The 16,432-nt window shown below is 50.6% G+C and overlaps 1 protein-coding gene across 1 annotated transcript; it reads left to right on the top strand.

The window, feature by feature from the left end:
- Positions 1 to 3,770: 3,770 nt before the first annotated feature.
- On the top strand, positions 3,771 to 15,555 carry LOC122378714. Its single transcript, XM_043360151.1, has 7 exons — positions 3,771 to 3,797; positions 4,038 to 4,217; positions 4,545 to 4,636; positions 5,890 to 6,024; positions 6,377 to 6,544; positions 12,194 to 12,328; positions 13,579 to 15,555. The coding sequence occupies exons 1-7, from the start codon at positions 3,771 to 3,773 to the stop codon at positions 13,760 to 13,762; spliced, it is 921 nt and encodes a 306-aa protein (XP_043216086.1). The 3' UTR covers positions 13,763 to 15,555.
- The last annotated feature ends 877 nt before the right edge of the window (positions 15,556 to 16,432 follow it).

The following is a 16,432-nucleotide window of genomic DNA, read 5'->3' on the forward strand; positions in this document are numbered from 1 at the left end:
CGCCGTGATAAGGGTATGGTATTCAGCCATTGTTTTAGGTGCCATCCAGCCGAGTTGGTCCCGGAGATGGGAGACATGATCAAATTTACGGCGACCGAAAATGACTCTAGCGGCAAAGTTAAGAATTTTCTGAATGCGATCGAAGTTCTTTTGGCTACCATTACCAAATACGGAGAGACAGTACTGGATCCGTGACATGACGAGAGCCACCACTAGTGTCTTGGTGACACCGTCGGGGAGGTAGTGGCGGACATGGGAGAGGCCAATTAGGAGACCCGTGCATCGGCGACTGAGCTCGGACACATGCGCGTCCCAGGACAGGGTGCCGTCGAAGATAACGCCCAGGTTGCCCACCTGCTTGCATGGCACTAGCTTGGTGTCGCGAAAAGAAACGGTGAAAGCAGGTATGCTTCTCAAATTTTGCCGACTGCCGAAAACCATGAGCTGAGTTTTAGCAGTGTTTACTTTAAGAGCATTTGCACTGAACCAATGGTCGAGAGACGCCAGTGACGCTTCCAAGCGCGAGATGAGTCCCCTAAGGTCGTTTAAAGGGCCACTCACCAACAATTGAGTATCATCAGCGTACTGGAAGACTGCTGCATCCTCAGAATAAAGTGATAGATCATTGGAAAATACCGTGAAGAGTAAGGGACCGAGTGCCGAGCCTTGAAAGACGCCCATAGAGTTGGGGAGAGGTTGTGATAATACCCGGCGACCGGACTCGTCCTTCAATGACACACTCTGTGTGTGACCCTGGAGATAAGCGGCGAACCAGGATGTCTCTATGCCGTGCATTGCCAATTTAGCGAGTAATAACTCATGGTTGATGACATCAAAACATTTGCTTAAATCAATAAGGCATAGCATAGAGACATCCCCCCTATCGGTGGCGGCCAGGATTTGGTCACTGACGGACAGAAGTGCTGTCTCAGTTGAGTGCCGGGGTCGGAAACCGTGCTGGGTATTGGCCAGAAGATGGTTTTGGGAGAGATAGCGATAGAGCTGTTTGTGAATGACTCGCTCGACCACCTTCATAATGACAGGTACTAAGGAGATAGGTCGGAAATTAGTGGGATCAGATGGGTTTCCAGACTTGAAGATGGGGTGAACTATAGAGTGTTTCCAATGAAAGGGGATATCGGACCTTGAGATGCAAGTGTTAATGATGTGAAGGATAACGTCACCGATAGATGGGAAAGCAGTTTTCAGCATGCGAATGCAGACGCCATCAGACGCACAGGCGGCAGAATTGCGCATATTGAAAACGGTGTGACCGAGTTCACCGAGAGAGATAGGTCTGGGCTTAAATCTACCGGTTACGACACGCGGCAAACGGCCAATTTGCTTAACAACTGGATTTTGGTCACGGATCTCTGTAGCGACGCGGGGACCCACAGAAACGAAAAAAGAATCACCCTTGGTGACCTTTGGTGACCTGACCTGTGACCTGACCTGGTATGACCAGTGACCTCTAACAGCAACATATCTACTAGGCAACTGACGCCCTATCGCTGATTCCCGACAAAATGCGTTTTCCTCGGTGTTATAGCGCATTCCCTAGAAGACCCGTGAACGGTGAAACATTTCATCTTTGACCTGACCTGTGACGTCATCGGTGACCCCGAGGTCAATAAAATTTGGTTTCCTTCGACAAATTTGACAGGCCTTTCGAACGCCGTTTGAATTTTTCGGATCCGTCCAGTAGTTTCGGAGATACGAGGGGGGGGGGGCAAAAAATAGCCCCCCCCCCCACCAGGTCGCGTTATAAACAGACCCCACCAGGGCGCGGGTTAATTAACGCTCTTTCGAACGAGACGTCAACATCACGCGGTGAAGCATGTCACTACTCACTACGTGGCTTGGCTCAGGAGACAAGTTAGAGAGTAGGTATAAAAGCAAGCCCCCAATATGCCACAATCAGTCTCTGGATATCATCCTGGCGCGGGCTAACCCGCGCCCTGGTGGGGGGCTATTTTTTGCCCGGCCCCTCCAGACTTTTCAATATATCTCCAGAGCCGCTCATGCGCCAATTGTCATACAACTTTCAGTACCGTCCCGGGCATCAATTTTACACATTGTGACCAAGCATGTTTCCAAAGGTAATGATAGGTTGGCCGCAAAACGACGCCAGAGTGACGTCAGGTTCTGCCGTTTTCGACCCCAAAAAAGGTTTCGCGGGAAGAACTGTCAGGACTAAAGCTTTGAAGATACAGAAAAACGTTTCAGTCACAAAAGGTGTAAAATTACCAGGGCTATAAAACTGCTATCTCTGATTTTTCATTTTTTTTTTATTTCGACCTCCACAATTCAAAAAATTAATTTTTTGGTAAGAATATTTAAAAATCGCAGAAGGTTTTTTTTTTAAATTTCGAAAACACCGGATTATATGTGATAGTTCTTACCGAGTTCTATATACATGCCAAATTTTAGCTCGATACCTCATTTTTCGGCCACGTTATAGTGAAAAACTCTTCAAAATTGATGACGTCAAATTTTCATACTCAATTTTTTTTTTGCAATTCTAAACCCCGTAGCGCAATACAAAGACCACCATTAGACTCACCGTGACGAGCTGCATCGAATCAATGCCCATTTTATGCAAAATTATCAACTTTGAAATTTGACCTTTTTGACCTGACATTGACCTGACCTACACCAGAAAGTGACCTAAACCGTTCCTGATGGTGTTGTAACCGACACCATTGAGTTTGAAATGAAAAAATTGGCCTTAAAACATGCATCACACAGCCCTAGTAAAATTGGGTTCATGCGCTGACCCTTGGTGACCTGGCCTGCGACCTGACCTGGTATTATCAGTGACCTCTAATAGCAACATATGTACTTGGCAACTGACGTGCTATCGCTGATTTTCGATAAAATGCGTTTTACTCGATGTTATAGCGCATTCCCTAGAAGACCCGTGACCGGCAAAACATTTTATCTTTGACCTGAACTGTGACGTCATCGGTGACCCCAAGCTCAATGAAATTGGAGTTCCTTCGACAAATTTGACAGGGCTATCGAACGCCGTTTGAATTTTGCGGATCCGTCCAGCAGTTTCGGAGGTACGAGGGGAGGGGGAGGGGCAAAAAAAGCCCCCCACACATGCCACCAGGTCGCGTTATAAACAGATCCCACCAGGGCGCGGGTTAAATCATTAATGACCTGAATAATGTTTAAGAAAATAATGTCACAAGCAGTCAGGCAGAGCTGTTTTCATGACGGGTTATCCGGGTGGAAGTGACATGCATCACTGCCTATTGACGTCCACCGGCCAATTTTCAGGTGTAGGGCTGCTAGTCAGCTACTCGTAGCTCCTATATCTCTGAGCCCAGGCCCGGCCGTGACAGACGCCGGGGTCGGTCACCATGTCTGGCGGCGCGCCGAACGCCAGCGAGCCGCCGGCCGGCCAGGGCCAGCAGCAGCAGCAGCTGCCGGACATGTGGCTGCCGCACGTGGTGCGGCTGGTGGAGGAGCTACATCAGAGCGGCCAGCTGGCGGCCGGCGGCGCGGCGCTCCTCCAGCCGCGCCTGCGGCCCGTGTTCGCGCGCCTCTGTCCGGCGGTGGTGGCCGCCTACACGGTGGTGGCCGCCGCCGGCAGCGTCACCTGCCTGGCCGCCGCCAGAGCTATCTATCGGCGCGGCGCGCCGCCGACGGCCGGCTGCGGGCCGCTGCTCACCCTGCTGGCCGGCTGCCTGGCCAATTGTCTGCTGGTGCTGCCGCTCACGCTGACCGTGCTGCTGCTGCAGAACTGGGTGCTCGGCAGCACCATGTGCTACATGCTGCCCATTATGCAGGTGAGCGGGACGCCCACTCACTCTGACGGAATCCTACCTACGCTACACATCGATCCACCAGACACACATAACTGATGAGCTTAGGTAGCGGCTGAGCACGGTGCTGAGCACTCTGTTCCGAGGTCCTGACAGGTTTACGGACGCCCTGTCCTGTGCAGCAGCACCTCCCTCTGAGTTCTGACGCTGAGGTCGGCTCTGCGTGGCATCATCTCTCTGACGCTGACTGACGTTATCCGGCAGAACATCCCGCTGACGCTGATGACGCTGACGCTGCTGCTGATGACGGTGCGCCAGTACTGCCGGCTGCTGCGCCGGCGGCGCTGGCCGGCCAGCAGCCCAATTTGCCTGCTGGCCGTGTGGCTAGTCTCCATCTGCGCCGCGCTGCCGTACCTCATCTACACCGACTACCTGGACATGGAGGTGGGACTCGCGGTCAAATCGCCAGTTATTGGGGGAGGTGGGACACGGGATCAAGCCGCCGGACATGGAGATGGTGCACGGAATCAAACTGCGGTGACTGCACCGGTCTGCCGTCCACAATTACTTAGCTGTTTTATGCACACTGTGAAATTTTGTTTTGTTGATTTGATAGGTTCCTTCTGTCACCGGAGTCATATGTTAATATATATTGTCATTATTCTCTCATTATTTGATCACACATTTGGCAAAGCTTATACGTCATATCGTGTCAGTTGTCAGTGTCACAGACGCGCCTTGTCACAGCTGCATTCCGTGTTTTCCTGGCAGCTGTTTTTCGGCGACCTGCGCGGCGTGGGCCTGTGCATGGTCAATGTTGGCCGCGGGGTCGGCCCGCTGACCAAGGTCCTGTTTGTCACCACGTGAGTAGTCCGGCGCCGTTTCGGCCTGAGCCGTGAGCGACCAACTGCGCGCGGCCGCCTACCATGATGTCCCACCCGGTCACCGGCCCGGCCGGGTGGAGCAACTGCGGCGACCTGCCGCGGCCAGTTGCAGACCGCAGTAAATCACGACAGTGTGACATAAACCTGTTCCCCAAACAATGACAATGCAGCAGCAACGGGCACGTCTCGTGTGCGTGCAGGCACTCCAATGCAAGGATATTGCTTATAACTACATCTCTTTGCTGGTTATTTGCATTTTGACTTCGGTATTCAACGAACTACAACCCAATGCCTGGGTACATACAGTGGTGGTCGGGAGCTTTCAGACATGCTTGTTTGGTTTTCCAATTGCAATACAGGTTTCCGTTTATAGCCCGTCATAAATATTATCTAGATAGTTCTTACGGCTGGTATGAATGCATTATAATGCTAGTCTATATCCAAACTTATTTTAAACGGTTTTAAAAGCTGCAGGCAAACCCATTTTCCTTGCGGTATAAAACATAAGAGAAGACATGAAAATTGAAAATGATTATGGATTCGAGAGACAAACGCTATGTAGTGTACAGTTGTTTACGTATAATAATTGATATACTTGATAAGAGACAAACAAAAAGAAAATGACAAAAGATAAGAGAGAAAGAGAAAGAAGAAGAAAGAGAGTAAGGGGAAGATAGAAAGAAAGAAAGACAGAAAGACAGACAGACAGACAGACAGACAGACAGACAGACAGACAGACAGACAGACAGACAGACAGACAGACAGACAGACAGACAGACAGTCAGTCAGACAGACAGACAGACAGACAGACAGACAGACAGACAGACAGACAGACAGACAGACAGACAGACAGACAGACAGACAGACAGACAGACAGACAGACAGACAGACAGACAGCAGACAGACAGACCAGAGAAGATAGACAGACAGACAGACAGGCAGACAGATAGACAGACAGACGACAGACGGACGGACGGACAGACAGATAGACAGAGACTGAATAAAAAAGAGTGTTGCCCTTTTATTTAGCAGTCAATGCAGAGCGTTTGTTTTGAGAAGTTTTATTGGATCAGTCGTATGCTTACAACGATCAAAGTGCAAAATCTATGAATCGTTAAAGTTTCTGGTCGCTAAATAGGGAGTAGGTTGCACTGTGTTGCAGCAGCAGACCTGTTTTATTGAGCTCCCTGCAGTGGGGTGATGAGATGTGTGTCTGTCGGTGGCGTTCGCAGCTACATCCTGCCGCTGCTGCTGATGGGTCTCCTCCAGCTGTTCATATCGCAGGGACTGGCGGAGCGCCGCTCCGGTCTGCAGGCTCACTCTGATGACGAGCCGCCGTGCGCCGCTACCGTCGGCACCGTGCACAGGTGGGGCTGAACAGGGAGCTATAGCTGCCCGACCGACCGGCCGCGGACGGAGGGCAGCGGGTCACCGGCGAACGGGCTGACAATGAACCGCCGCAGGCGGGTGCGGGGAGGTGGGAAGACAAACTTGCTGTTTCTTCACAGAGATAACTATGAATAGCACGAGCTTTCCATACCGGTTGAAAGAAAACGAGAGTTATTCATCGCAAATGGTTGCATAACCCGCGCTCGTAAGTGCCCCCGAGTTTGGCATAAATCGCTCTGAAATGAGATACAACTGGCCGCGCTGGAGCCGGCCGCGGCGGCCGGCGCTGACGGCGAGGCCGGTCCGGTCGGGTCCGGTCCGGTGCCGCAGGTGCAGTTACGTCACGGACGCGTCACGAGAGACGGACCAGGAGGCGGACGGCCTGGGCGAACCGCGCCGCCACGTCCTCGACCTGGCCGCGGAGGCCGCCGCCCACAAGTACACGCTAGCCATCACGCTGGCGTACGCCCTCTGCCTCTGCCCGCTGATGGTGCTGAGGTGAGCAGGCGCAGCGGCTCGCAGTTCGCACCGAACCGCCGCCACACACATCGGTCGTGACATTATTTAAACGTCTGTTGAAACTATGCGGTCACAAGGTACGCCTTAGCATGTGTGAACACTGATCTTAGTTTAAGTTCAACGAAGACGCGTTTAGCTTCATTATTCTTGTGTCGCGAGTACTGAGCATAAGGACAAGCAGAAGCATGAAAGTGACTTGGAAGATTTCTTCTGGGGTTATTAGGAGCGTCACACTGTGAGCAGTTCCCACACACATCAGTTCAACAACCCGAGACACAATTCGCTGCACCGAATCGTTTCCATTCCCAATGACTGTAGACCACAGCAATCATCACTCATTGGTTACCGACATAATTCGCAACCGTTCTCATCTTTCCAAATGGATTTGGTTACCCTCCTTTGTCACACACAGTCTATACAGCCGGCCGCGTTCATTACGTCAGCCGGCTGCGGGCCGATCATTATCACTTGGTAGATAGGCTGTGCCGCACGACACCGGTGCTCGGCGGAACAGACGACGGCTGTCGCCCAGGCGGCAACATTCCGCTAACTGCCCAAACGGCCGGCTGAAAACGGACCCGAATCTTACGGCGATAAATCATAAACCTTAGGAGATGAATTATATTGAGCATAGTTTTCGGTAAATGTATTTCAAGCTTTGATTAAAGCAAAGGAGAAGGGGAAGTTGATGTAGAAGTGGTCATTGGTCTTTCCAGGGCCTCGGCTAAGGAATTTTGACTACTGGGGCAAATGGTCGAAGTGTGTTACCCTGCGCCCTGCTGGGGGGTGGGGGTGTTTGAACACCCCCCCCCCCCACCCACCCACTGCGGTTTTCCGCGGATATCTCAAAAACGGCGGCGCGGAGCGCCACACCTTATCCTCCACCAACTCTACACATGTTGTAATAAGTTCAGACCAAGATCATTCAAGGTCAGGTCACCAGGTCACTTCTAGTGACCTCATAAAATGTTTCAATGTATGCCATAGCTACACCGAATGACCGATCGCTTTGAAACTTTCAGCGATTGATAAAGACAACAGTTAGAGCACTTCATGGATAGGATTTTCAGGATCAAGCCCGGCCTATATCCAGCAAGTCACGCAGGTCCGCCCATTATCTGTCTTTCTTTGAATTTCAGAATCCGGCCCGCCCATGGCCCATGGCATATTTCAGCCATCCAAATATCCATAATAATCCGTTTAACCAAAACTGGTTGTTGACTATCACAAATTCACTGTAAGGGACCAGATAACCATATATCTCACAGACTCACGGTTCACAAAGGCATGCTTATAAATCGCATGTAGCTACTATGCATTTCAGACCCCATGAGACCCTGTTTTTCGGCGATAATTTCTCCAATTTTTGTCTAATCTGCTTGAAATTTTGGCATACGGTATTTCAGCTCAAGCGCCAATTTTTGTCAATATGGTCTCTTAACAAAATATCAAAATTTAAAGCACTTGTCGTTGGCTCGTAATGTTAATCAGTTTTTGCACCCGGATAGAGGCTCGCTCGCTGCCGCACCGGATTGGATAAGAGCGCTGGCCAATCACGTTACGCCGGGCCCAACTTAACTCCGCCCACTGGCCGTGACCGCGATGGGTCTATGCCGTTTCAGTCGGCCTCAGCACTGCGGAGAGGTCGCATCAGGACCGCATACTGAAGACAATGGAGCTGGCAAAGTTGTTTCGGGACGAAAGCCAAAAATTATCCGTTCGATGGTAGTGGTGTCCTCTTCTCCATAATTTGGCATTTTAACGTCGAACCAGCTCATCATATTCATAATGATCAGAGGCCAGTTTTACCAACAGAACAATAGCTGCCTGCCGATTTTTTTTTTGCGGAGACTGCTTCAGATACGGAGCGTAAAAAGCAAAGCCCTATCTGATTACGTGCCCATCGCGTTTACGCTCTGTATGTGAAGCGGTCTTTAGGTGAAAATTTCCGGCAGGCGGCTATTTTTCTGTTGGTAAAACTGGCCTCAGAATCAGAGTAGGATCAATTATAGGACCGAACCGGCCGTAAGAGAAAAGATAGATGAACTCTTGGACTCTGGGCACTTATTTACGCCGGAGTTGCACCTATCTGATCGTCAGGTTGGGTCAGGTCACTATACCCGATTACCTGTGAGATTATGCGTAAGCCTCCACATGACCCAAAAATATTGATATATTTGGCAGCTTCAATAAGTGTTTCTGAGGAAGGCGCACAAAGCAACAAAGTAGAATGAAGACTAATGCCGCGGGCGCGGCCGATTGCCTGGGGCATTACTCCAGCGAGACGACCGTATTCGTGATTCGTAAAGCGGTGCGGGGCGCCGGGTGGAGCAGAAGCGTGATGTGTCGTGTGGTCGAATTGTCCTTTATCGCTGTATGTGTTATATTGTTAAGACGTGCACAAAAAGAAACAGGAATGTGGCAGGCGGACGTTGAACACTATACGGGAACGGTCAGCACTATACGGGAAAGGTTTCGCAGGAAGAGCTGTCAGGCCTACAGAGCTCTAGAAACATAAAAATGTTCCGACATAAAAGGTGTAGAATTAAGAAACACATTTTTTTTTTTTTGTAATGTGGACGTAGTCTGACCCGATACATAATTTTACGAAACCACTTGAAATCAACAGCGTCTTTTATGTGCGTTTTTCACAAGCCCCGAATCTTGTGTGGAATTTATATTTTTGTGACTGAACAGGAAGTACGTACATTTGTGATAAATACAAGTCAAGGGCCTCAGCTAGTGCGTTACTTATGCGCGCTTTTTTGCTCATTCGATGAAGTTACGGCTGCAACAACTGCACGGCAGCTACGCTCCATGCGAGCCGCCCCGGTCCGGCAGCCACCGCCGCCCGCTCCACAAAGCCGACTGACCGGCCAAGGTCACCGCCCCGTCCGCCGGGAGGGCGGAGCTTAATGGTCACGTGTTTGTGACGTCATGCGTACGCACGGATAGCCTCTACTCCACTGACGGATTTACGGAGCCGATTTTAACATTACGAGGCAACGACAAGTACCTTTAAATTTAATATTTTGTTAAGAGACCATATTGACGAAAATTGGCGCTTGAGCTGAAATGTCCATTGTGAAAATTTGAAGCAAATTGGACAAATATTAAATAAATTATCGCCAAAAAACAGGGTCTCATGGGGTCTGAAATGCATAGTAAATCAATAAATACCTCTGCTGCTGTTTGACAAGTTCAGTTAATTTTTTACATGAATATCGAATGCTATAATTGTATCTGTACTTATCCGTTTTCAACCTTCAATTCCCATATCCGATCTATTTTTTTTTTCAAATTTGGGATCCAATCCTATCCGGTCCATGGATTTATCATGGATAACGGAGCTATCCGGCCCATGAAGTGCTCTAGCAAGTGGCAACAGTATGTACAAAATTTATATCGGCATTTTCATATCGGTGACCTCAGGTCAATTTTGCGTCTTCTAGGTATTATAAGTCAATGGGAGAAAATTTAAAACCGCCTCTCTTGGACGAAAGTCATTCTAAACACTCTCAAACACTGAATTACAAGTAATTTTGACACACTGAACATGAAAATGCCATCCATGACCGTGTTTATACCTCTGAGGTCATTTCAGGTCACAAATGGTATCTAACAGTTTTTCGCGACTAACTTTTGAAAGAGGCATGCTAGAGCGATGAAAACGCCTAATATGTGTTCAGCTCGACGATACGGATCCACTGATATGCAACATGACAATTTCCGGTCAGATCAAGACCTTGACCTGAGGTCAAATTTTCAAGTTGACTTTTCAAGATCAAATTATAAATCGATGCGTCTTGACGAGAGGAACACGATGTCGGTAAAAGAAAGCTCGTGCAAGGCTTGAGTCAAATTCGATATTGAAAAAAAACTTCCCGAAAAATTTGTCTATTTTGGAAGTTTCTGCCCCCTGCAGGCAAAACCGTTGACGTTAGGTCAAATCTGAGAGAAATACTCAGAAAAAACGCTAATATGGCTATCAAATGCGCTTTTCCGCAGCGCTGTAGCTCTATTGGTTCCCGAGTCATACGTCGGCATCTTGCAAATTGTCGATATTCGACCTGAAATTCGGCGAAATTTGGCCTTCAATGACCCCCATGACCTGACCTTTGACTGACCAAAAAAGTGACCGAAGTAGTTTCATCATTATTTTTGACGCTTTTTCGAACGAAGGGTAGCTTATGGATTATGGAGGTGCAAAAAGGTATGTTTGGCAATGCACGCCTATGTTTTTGGATGGTAATTGAGGGTGCAGCTGCACACCATGCACCCTCTCTTCCGCCGCCCATGATTTCTTGCCACAAACGTCTTCAACCGCTCCCGAGTGAAAGAATGTACGTTAACCCGCGCACCGACGGGGGGGCGGATATCCGCCCCCCTGAGGTTTTTCGCGAATAGCGGAAAAACCGCGGCGCGTAGCGCCGCGAAATTTGGTATGACTATAACCTCATCAGTTTTACACATGGTGTGCAAGTTTGAACCTCCTACCTTTTAAGGTCAGGTCACCAGGTCACTTTGAATGACCCAACCTCAAGTCACTTTTTTGCAACTTTGTCACCGTGCCAGAGCTACAGTAGATGTCGGAGGCCTTTGAAAGTCGCAGGATATTATACGGTCATTAGTAGCTACAATTTGTATATCTCGGAATTTTGATATCGGTGACCTAAGGTCAGGTCAATTTCGCGACCAATGGGGGGAAAATCAACTCCCTGTTTTTACCACTAAAACGGGTCGGAATGGCCCCATATACCATACATGACTTCATATACGATCAACCTTCACTACCTTGAGGTCTGTTTTGCTGTTGGGCAGCTGTGAGGTCATGTGACGTCATCAAAGGTCACCAAAGGTTTTTGGCCAATAACTCCGTACAGGAACAAGATACAGACGCGTGGATGGTCTCATTGTGTTCAGCTCATCAAGACGCATCGAATGATATACATGATGACCTCGAGGTCACGTGACCTGAGGTCAACCTTTGACCTTGACCTTTCGAGGTCAACATATATATCATTCGATGCGGATTGACGAGAGGATCACGATGATGCCCTTAGTTTGTTCCTATCTTGACTAATTCGAAAGTTATTCGAGAAAAAACTCTCTCCATATCTAGCGCCGCCATTTTGACTTTTTCGACCCCTGTGACGTCATATTTGACCTGACCTGAAAATGACCTTAGTAAAAATTGTAGATCTTGACCGTGCGTATCCGATGCCGTTTACCGCTTGTCGCTATCTTGCTTCGTTCTCGAGATCTCAGGGGGGGGGGCGGTCATCCGCCCCCCCCGTCGGTCCGAAGTTGGCGCAGACCCCCGTCGGTGCGCGGGTTAATATTAAGATATTATCATTTTGTAGAGGTTGGGCAAAACCTGACCACTACTGGGGCATTCCTTGACTCTACTGGGGCATTTGCCCCAGTAGTTAACATGTTAGCCGAGGCCCTGGGTCTTTCATAAACACAAGAGCATGATAAATTCATTTCAAATTTGAGAATGGAAGACGAATAACGTTGTTTATACATACTACATATTTTACACTCCTATCTTGTTGTGATCTACGTGCTTTTACATAATTTTACCTTTCTCTTACTGAATGCTATTTATTTCACTTCCCATTTCAGAATTGCTAAGGAAGCCATCTCGGAGACATACAACAACTCACACTATTTCGACATCATTTACGTGGTTTTTGTTTGGATTTGCTTTCTCACAAGCTGCACAACTCCGGCCTTGATGCTGGTCTGGCACAAACGAAGGTACGTCTAAATGAGAAAGAAATGTAGACATGCAGCCGTACGCTGTTTCATTGCTTTAGACTTATTTTGCAAGGTGCAGGTCGTATGACTATGTTTCACCCATCTTGGACAATTGTCGAAACATCTGTTATGTATTGAGCGGTACTGCTTACGTATATGCATAAGGTGTAGACTGTTAGTGTTGTCTGTTATAAATCCATATACCTATCCCTATATCAAACTTGTTATTTATTTTTATCGTTAAAATCAAGCGATCAACTAGACAAAACGAGTTTAATGAAAAGTATTGCGTAGTGCCCCAAAGACAACTTCTGCATGACGTGTCTTTTAGGTAATATGCAGCCATAAAACAATATTTGATTGGTAGCAGAAGTATAAAACAAGACCGAATTGTCTGACTGCAGCGCTGGCAGCCGCCCATTGACTAACGGGGACAGCCAGCAGGATGTGATCAAGGCCATAGTCGAGAGCCGATCTCTTGTCGTGCTGTATGTTGTTGACAGACTGACTGATGGATCGCCTATTCCGTGGTAACATATGAACGACAAAACAAATGACAGCCAGAAAATGGAACATAAGTAATGGCAATACGTAGCTGGGAGTTCTATGCTTAAAGGGACCCTCCCACCTTCAAAAAAGTTAATGAATTGGCATGAAAGTGATGTCGCTCGGTTCAGAAAGAGCAAAAACGAATATCTACCAAATTTCATCGAAAAATATTTACCGGTTTTCAAGATATTAGACTTTTACTTTTGTTTACTTTTTGGGATCTCCGCTGTTCCTAGCGACTTTATTTGAAAGTGCGGCATTTTTTGCGCGCAAAGCAGCATATACCACCGCGTGCTACAAAACGTTTTAGTCAAATTAATGACGGACGTTCGAAAGCCTGATGACGTCATCAGATTCCCGTAATGGTTAAGAGATAGGGATCACGCTGGTCCCACCCTGCAAGTAAAGGGAAGAAATTTCTTGAACACCATAAAGCTGCGGGGGTTGCGACCAGGATAAATGGTGGTTTCTGAGCCTGGCCGCAAACTTGGCTATCTCAACTCAAAACTAATGTTAAGGTGGGAGGGTCCCTTTAAGGCTCGCGGTTGTCTGCTGAGGCCTGAACTGTTGTGTAGAAGTTGTTTGTGTGTAGGAATTGGATGCAGCAGAGGTTGTAGCATTATGTAAGCTCAGTCGAACCGAGACCCACACGTTTGACTCTATGTGTGATCACCAACTAACGATGTACGTTCGTTGCGCAGTGGAGACCCCAAGTTGAGCCTGCGGACGCCGGCGGGGCGTGGCTCAAGGGACGGCCAGCCGGGCCTGCTGGGGACGTCCCAGCGCGAGCGGCGCAAGCACAGCGTCGCCGGCGTCAGCGTGCAGCTGCTGCAGCTGGTGGTTCCCGGCGCCGACACCGGCTACCGGCTGGCCGGGGAGGACTGAGGCGGGATCCGACCGTACCCACTGCCGCGGGGAGGACTGAGGTCCGAGGACTGACACCGGCTACCCATCGGCCCGCGAGATCTGACGTAAAGGTCCGCCCGATGGCGTCGTCCCGTGCCGTCATTTATAGCTGTGTGTCAACAGTGTGGGCTGACGTCGATATTGTCTGAGACATTTTTGTTAGCTAGTGCTACCGATAGCCGCTGGATCCAGCATTGTTTATTGGTATCACCCGGAGATAATTGTCTGCTGACGTCCAATTGTCTGCTTTTAAACTTTGAAGCCCGGTGGCTGGCATCACCATCATCAGCTTGGTGGAACCCATTGACACCTCTGTCTGCTGGTGTCAGCATCATCTGCTTTTGTAGCCCGCGGTGTCACCATTATCTGCTGGTAATAGCCGGAGATAATTGTCTGGGGATGTCCAATTTCAAGCGTGGCATCACCATTATCAGCTAGGTAGAGCCCACTGACACCTCTGTCTGCTGGTGTCAGCATTGTCTGTATTTGTATAGCCTGATGTTACTATTATCTGCTGGTGAAACCCGTTGGATCCTCTGTCTGCTGGAGTTGCCAGGCGATTAGCTACTGTTTGCTTATTTGCTTATTTGGCAGTTGATTACTATTTGCTTATCTGACCACCGGCTGTTGGTGTTGGTGTACCCGCCGTTTCCACTGTCTGCTGGTGTCACCTTTGTCTGCTGGTGCTACCTTTATTGGCTGGTGTCACCACTGTCTGCTGGTGTCATCATTGTCTGCTGGCGTCACTCAGTGACCACTGTCTGCGGGTGTGTCACTGTCTGCTGGTGTGTCACCCAGTGACCACTGTCTGCTGGAGTGTCACTGTCTGCTGGTGTGTCACCCAGTGACCAACCACTGTCTGCTGGTGTGTCACCCAGTGACCACTGTCTGCTGGAGTGTCACTGTCTGCTGGTGTGTCACCCAGTGACCAACCACTGTCTGCTGGTGTGTCACCCAGTGACCACTGTCTGCTGGAGTGTCACTGTCTGCTGGTGTGTCACCCAGTGACCAACCACTGTCTGCTGGTGTGTCACCCAGTGACCACTGTCTGCTGGAGTGTCACTGTCTGCTGGTGTGTCACCCAGTGACCAACCACTGTCTGCTGGTGTGTCACCCAGTGACCACTGTCTGCTGGAGTGTCACTGTCTGCTGGTGTGTCACCCAGTGACAACTGTCAGCTGGTATGTCACCCAGTGACAACTGTCTGCTGGTGACGGCTGTTCGTTTGCGCTGACAGCGGTCGCTGTCCGCCGTCACCTGCTGTGGTAAGTTACATGAGCGGTGTCGGCTGACTGATGGTATGTATATGTAGTTACACACGTCGACCACGGAGCCCGCTGGGACGGGACAGAGCTCGGCCTCCCCTCCGGAGCAGACCGGTCTGCCGGGAGCAGCGGGGTGGGTTGCCGTCCGCGCCGCGCCGTCCGAATCAGGCCACCGCTGGACAGACGGCGCGCTCTCTCTGAATCATGGCGCCGTCACCCGTCCCGATAACAGCGGGCTGACGGCGCCGACCCGGTGCTGAGGCACCATGAGTGGCATGGTTTCAGAGAAGGGTGTGGTAATTTTTTGGGTCCGGACAAGGTGTCTCAGTCGGGAAACGTAATGTCGTGCAGGTGTGATGCTTACGCAACATTCTGGCGCTAAAGAAACACTCTAAAATGCGCCAAGTTATAGCGCTCAACTGCTGTCACTCTTATAAAGAAGCCGAGGTCGCGTGCTCTAGCAGCTTAGTGTGATGATATTTGATAATACAACTTCCAAATCACAAATTTTTCTTTCATTTCTCACGAATGGTTCGCAATTTTTCGTTTTTGACGCGATGACGCCCTTGCCGTTCTGAGATCGTCACACGAGTACCTGTCAGGGAGTCGCTCCCGGATGGAGCAGGCTGGGCAGCGGCTGCGGTCCCGGACGCCGCACCGGCCGGCCGCGCCAGCAGTGACGGACTTCCCAGCCGTGCCCAGGTGCGGCGGCGGGCCCAGTCGGCCGGAAAGCTGTCGCCGACGTCAGACCGCATGCTCGGCGGTCCGGTGAAATGCGGCGCCGCGGTGGCGCCCGGTGCCGACCTGCCGGGCCACTCAGTCACCCCGGCCGACAGCCGACACCGCGGCCGACCTCGCCACCGTCCGCCCCGGCCCCGCCGTATCCGCCCACTGTCCGCCCCAGCCCCGCCGTCTCCGTCCACCGTCCGCCCCAACCCGCCGTCTCCGTCCACTGCCCAGTGTCCGCCCCAGCCCGCGCCGTACCCGCCCACTGTCCGCCCCAGCCCCGCCGTCTCCGTCCACCGTCCGCCCCAACCCGCCGTCTCCGTCCACTGCCCAGTGTCCGCCCCAGCCCCGCCGTCTCCGTCCACTGTCCGCCCCAGCCCGCCGTATCCGTTCACTGCCCAGTGTCCGCCCCAGCCCGCCGTCTCCGTCCACTGTCCGCCCCAGCCCGCCGTCTCCGTTCACTGTCCGCCTCTGGGTTCGCCGTCTCCGTCCGCTGTCCGCCTCTGGGCTCGCCGTATCCGTCCACTGTCCGCCTCTGGGCTCGCCGTCTCTGTCCAGGGTCCGCCTTTGCCCCTCTGCCCCTGCTCCCCTCCCCACTGCTCCTGCTCACCTTCCCGGCCCCTCCGCCTACCCCTCCACCACTGTGCCACCATAGCGT

Source organism: Amphibalanus amphitrite, unplaced genomic scaffold, assembly GCF_019059575.1.
Source record: "Amphibalanus amphitrite isolate SeventyFive unplaced genomic scaffold, NRLGWU_Aamphi_draft 000063F_arrow, whole genome shotgun sequence".
Taxonomy (NCBI): Eukaryota; Metazoa; Arthropoda; class Thecostraca; order Balanomorpha; family Balanidae; genus Amphibalanus; species Amphibalanus amphitrite.

What these genes read in the sequence shown, in the direction of transcription:
- LOC122378714 (XM_043360151.1), top strand. Translation starts at nt 3,771, where the DNA reads ATGTGCTACATGCTGCCCATTATGCAG. An exon ending in AAGGTCCTGTTTGTCACCAC is followed by an intron (nt 4,637 to 5,889) that starts GTGAGTAGTCCG and finishes TGGCGTTCGCAG; the next exon opens with CTACATCCTGCCGCTGCTGC. An exon ending in CTGGTCTGGCACAAACGAAG is followed by an intron (nt 12,329 to 13,578) that starts GTACGTCTAAAT and finishes TTCGTTGCGCAG; the next exon opens with TGGAGACCCCAAGTTGAGCC.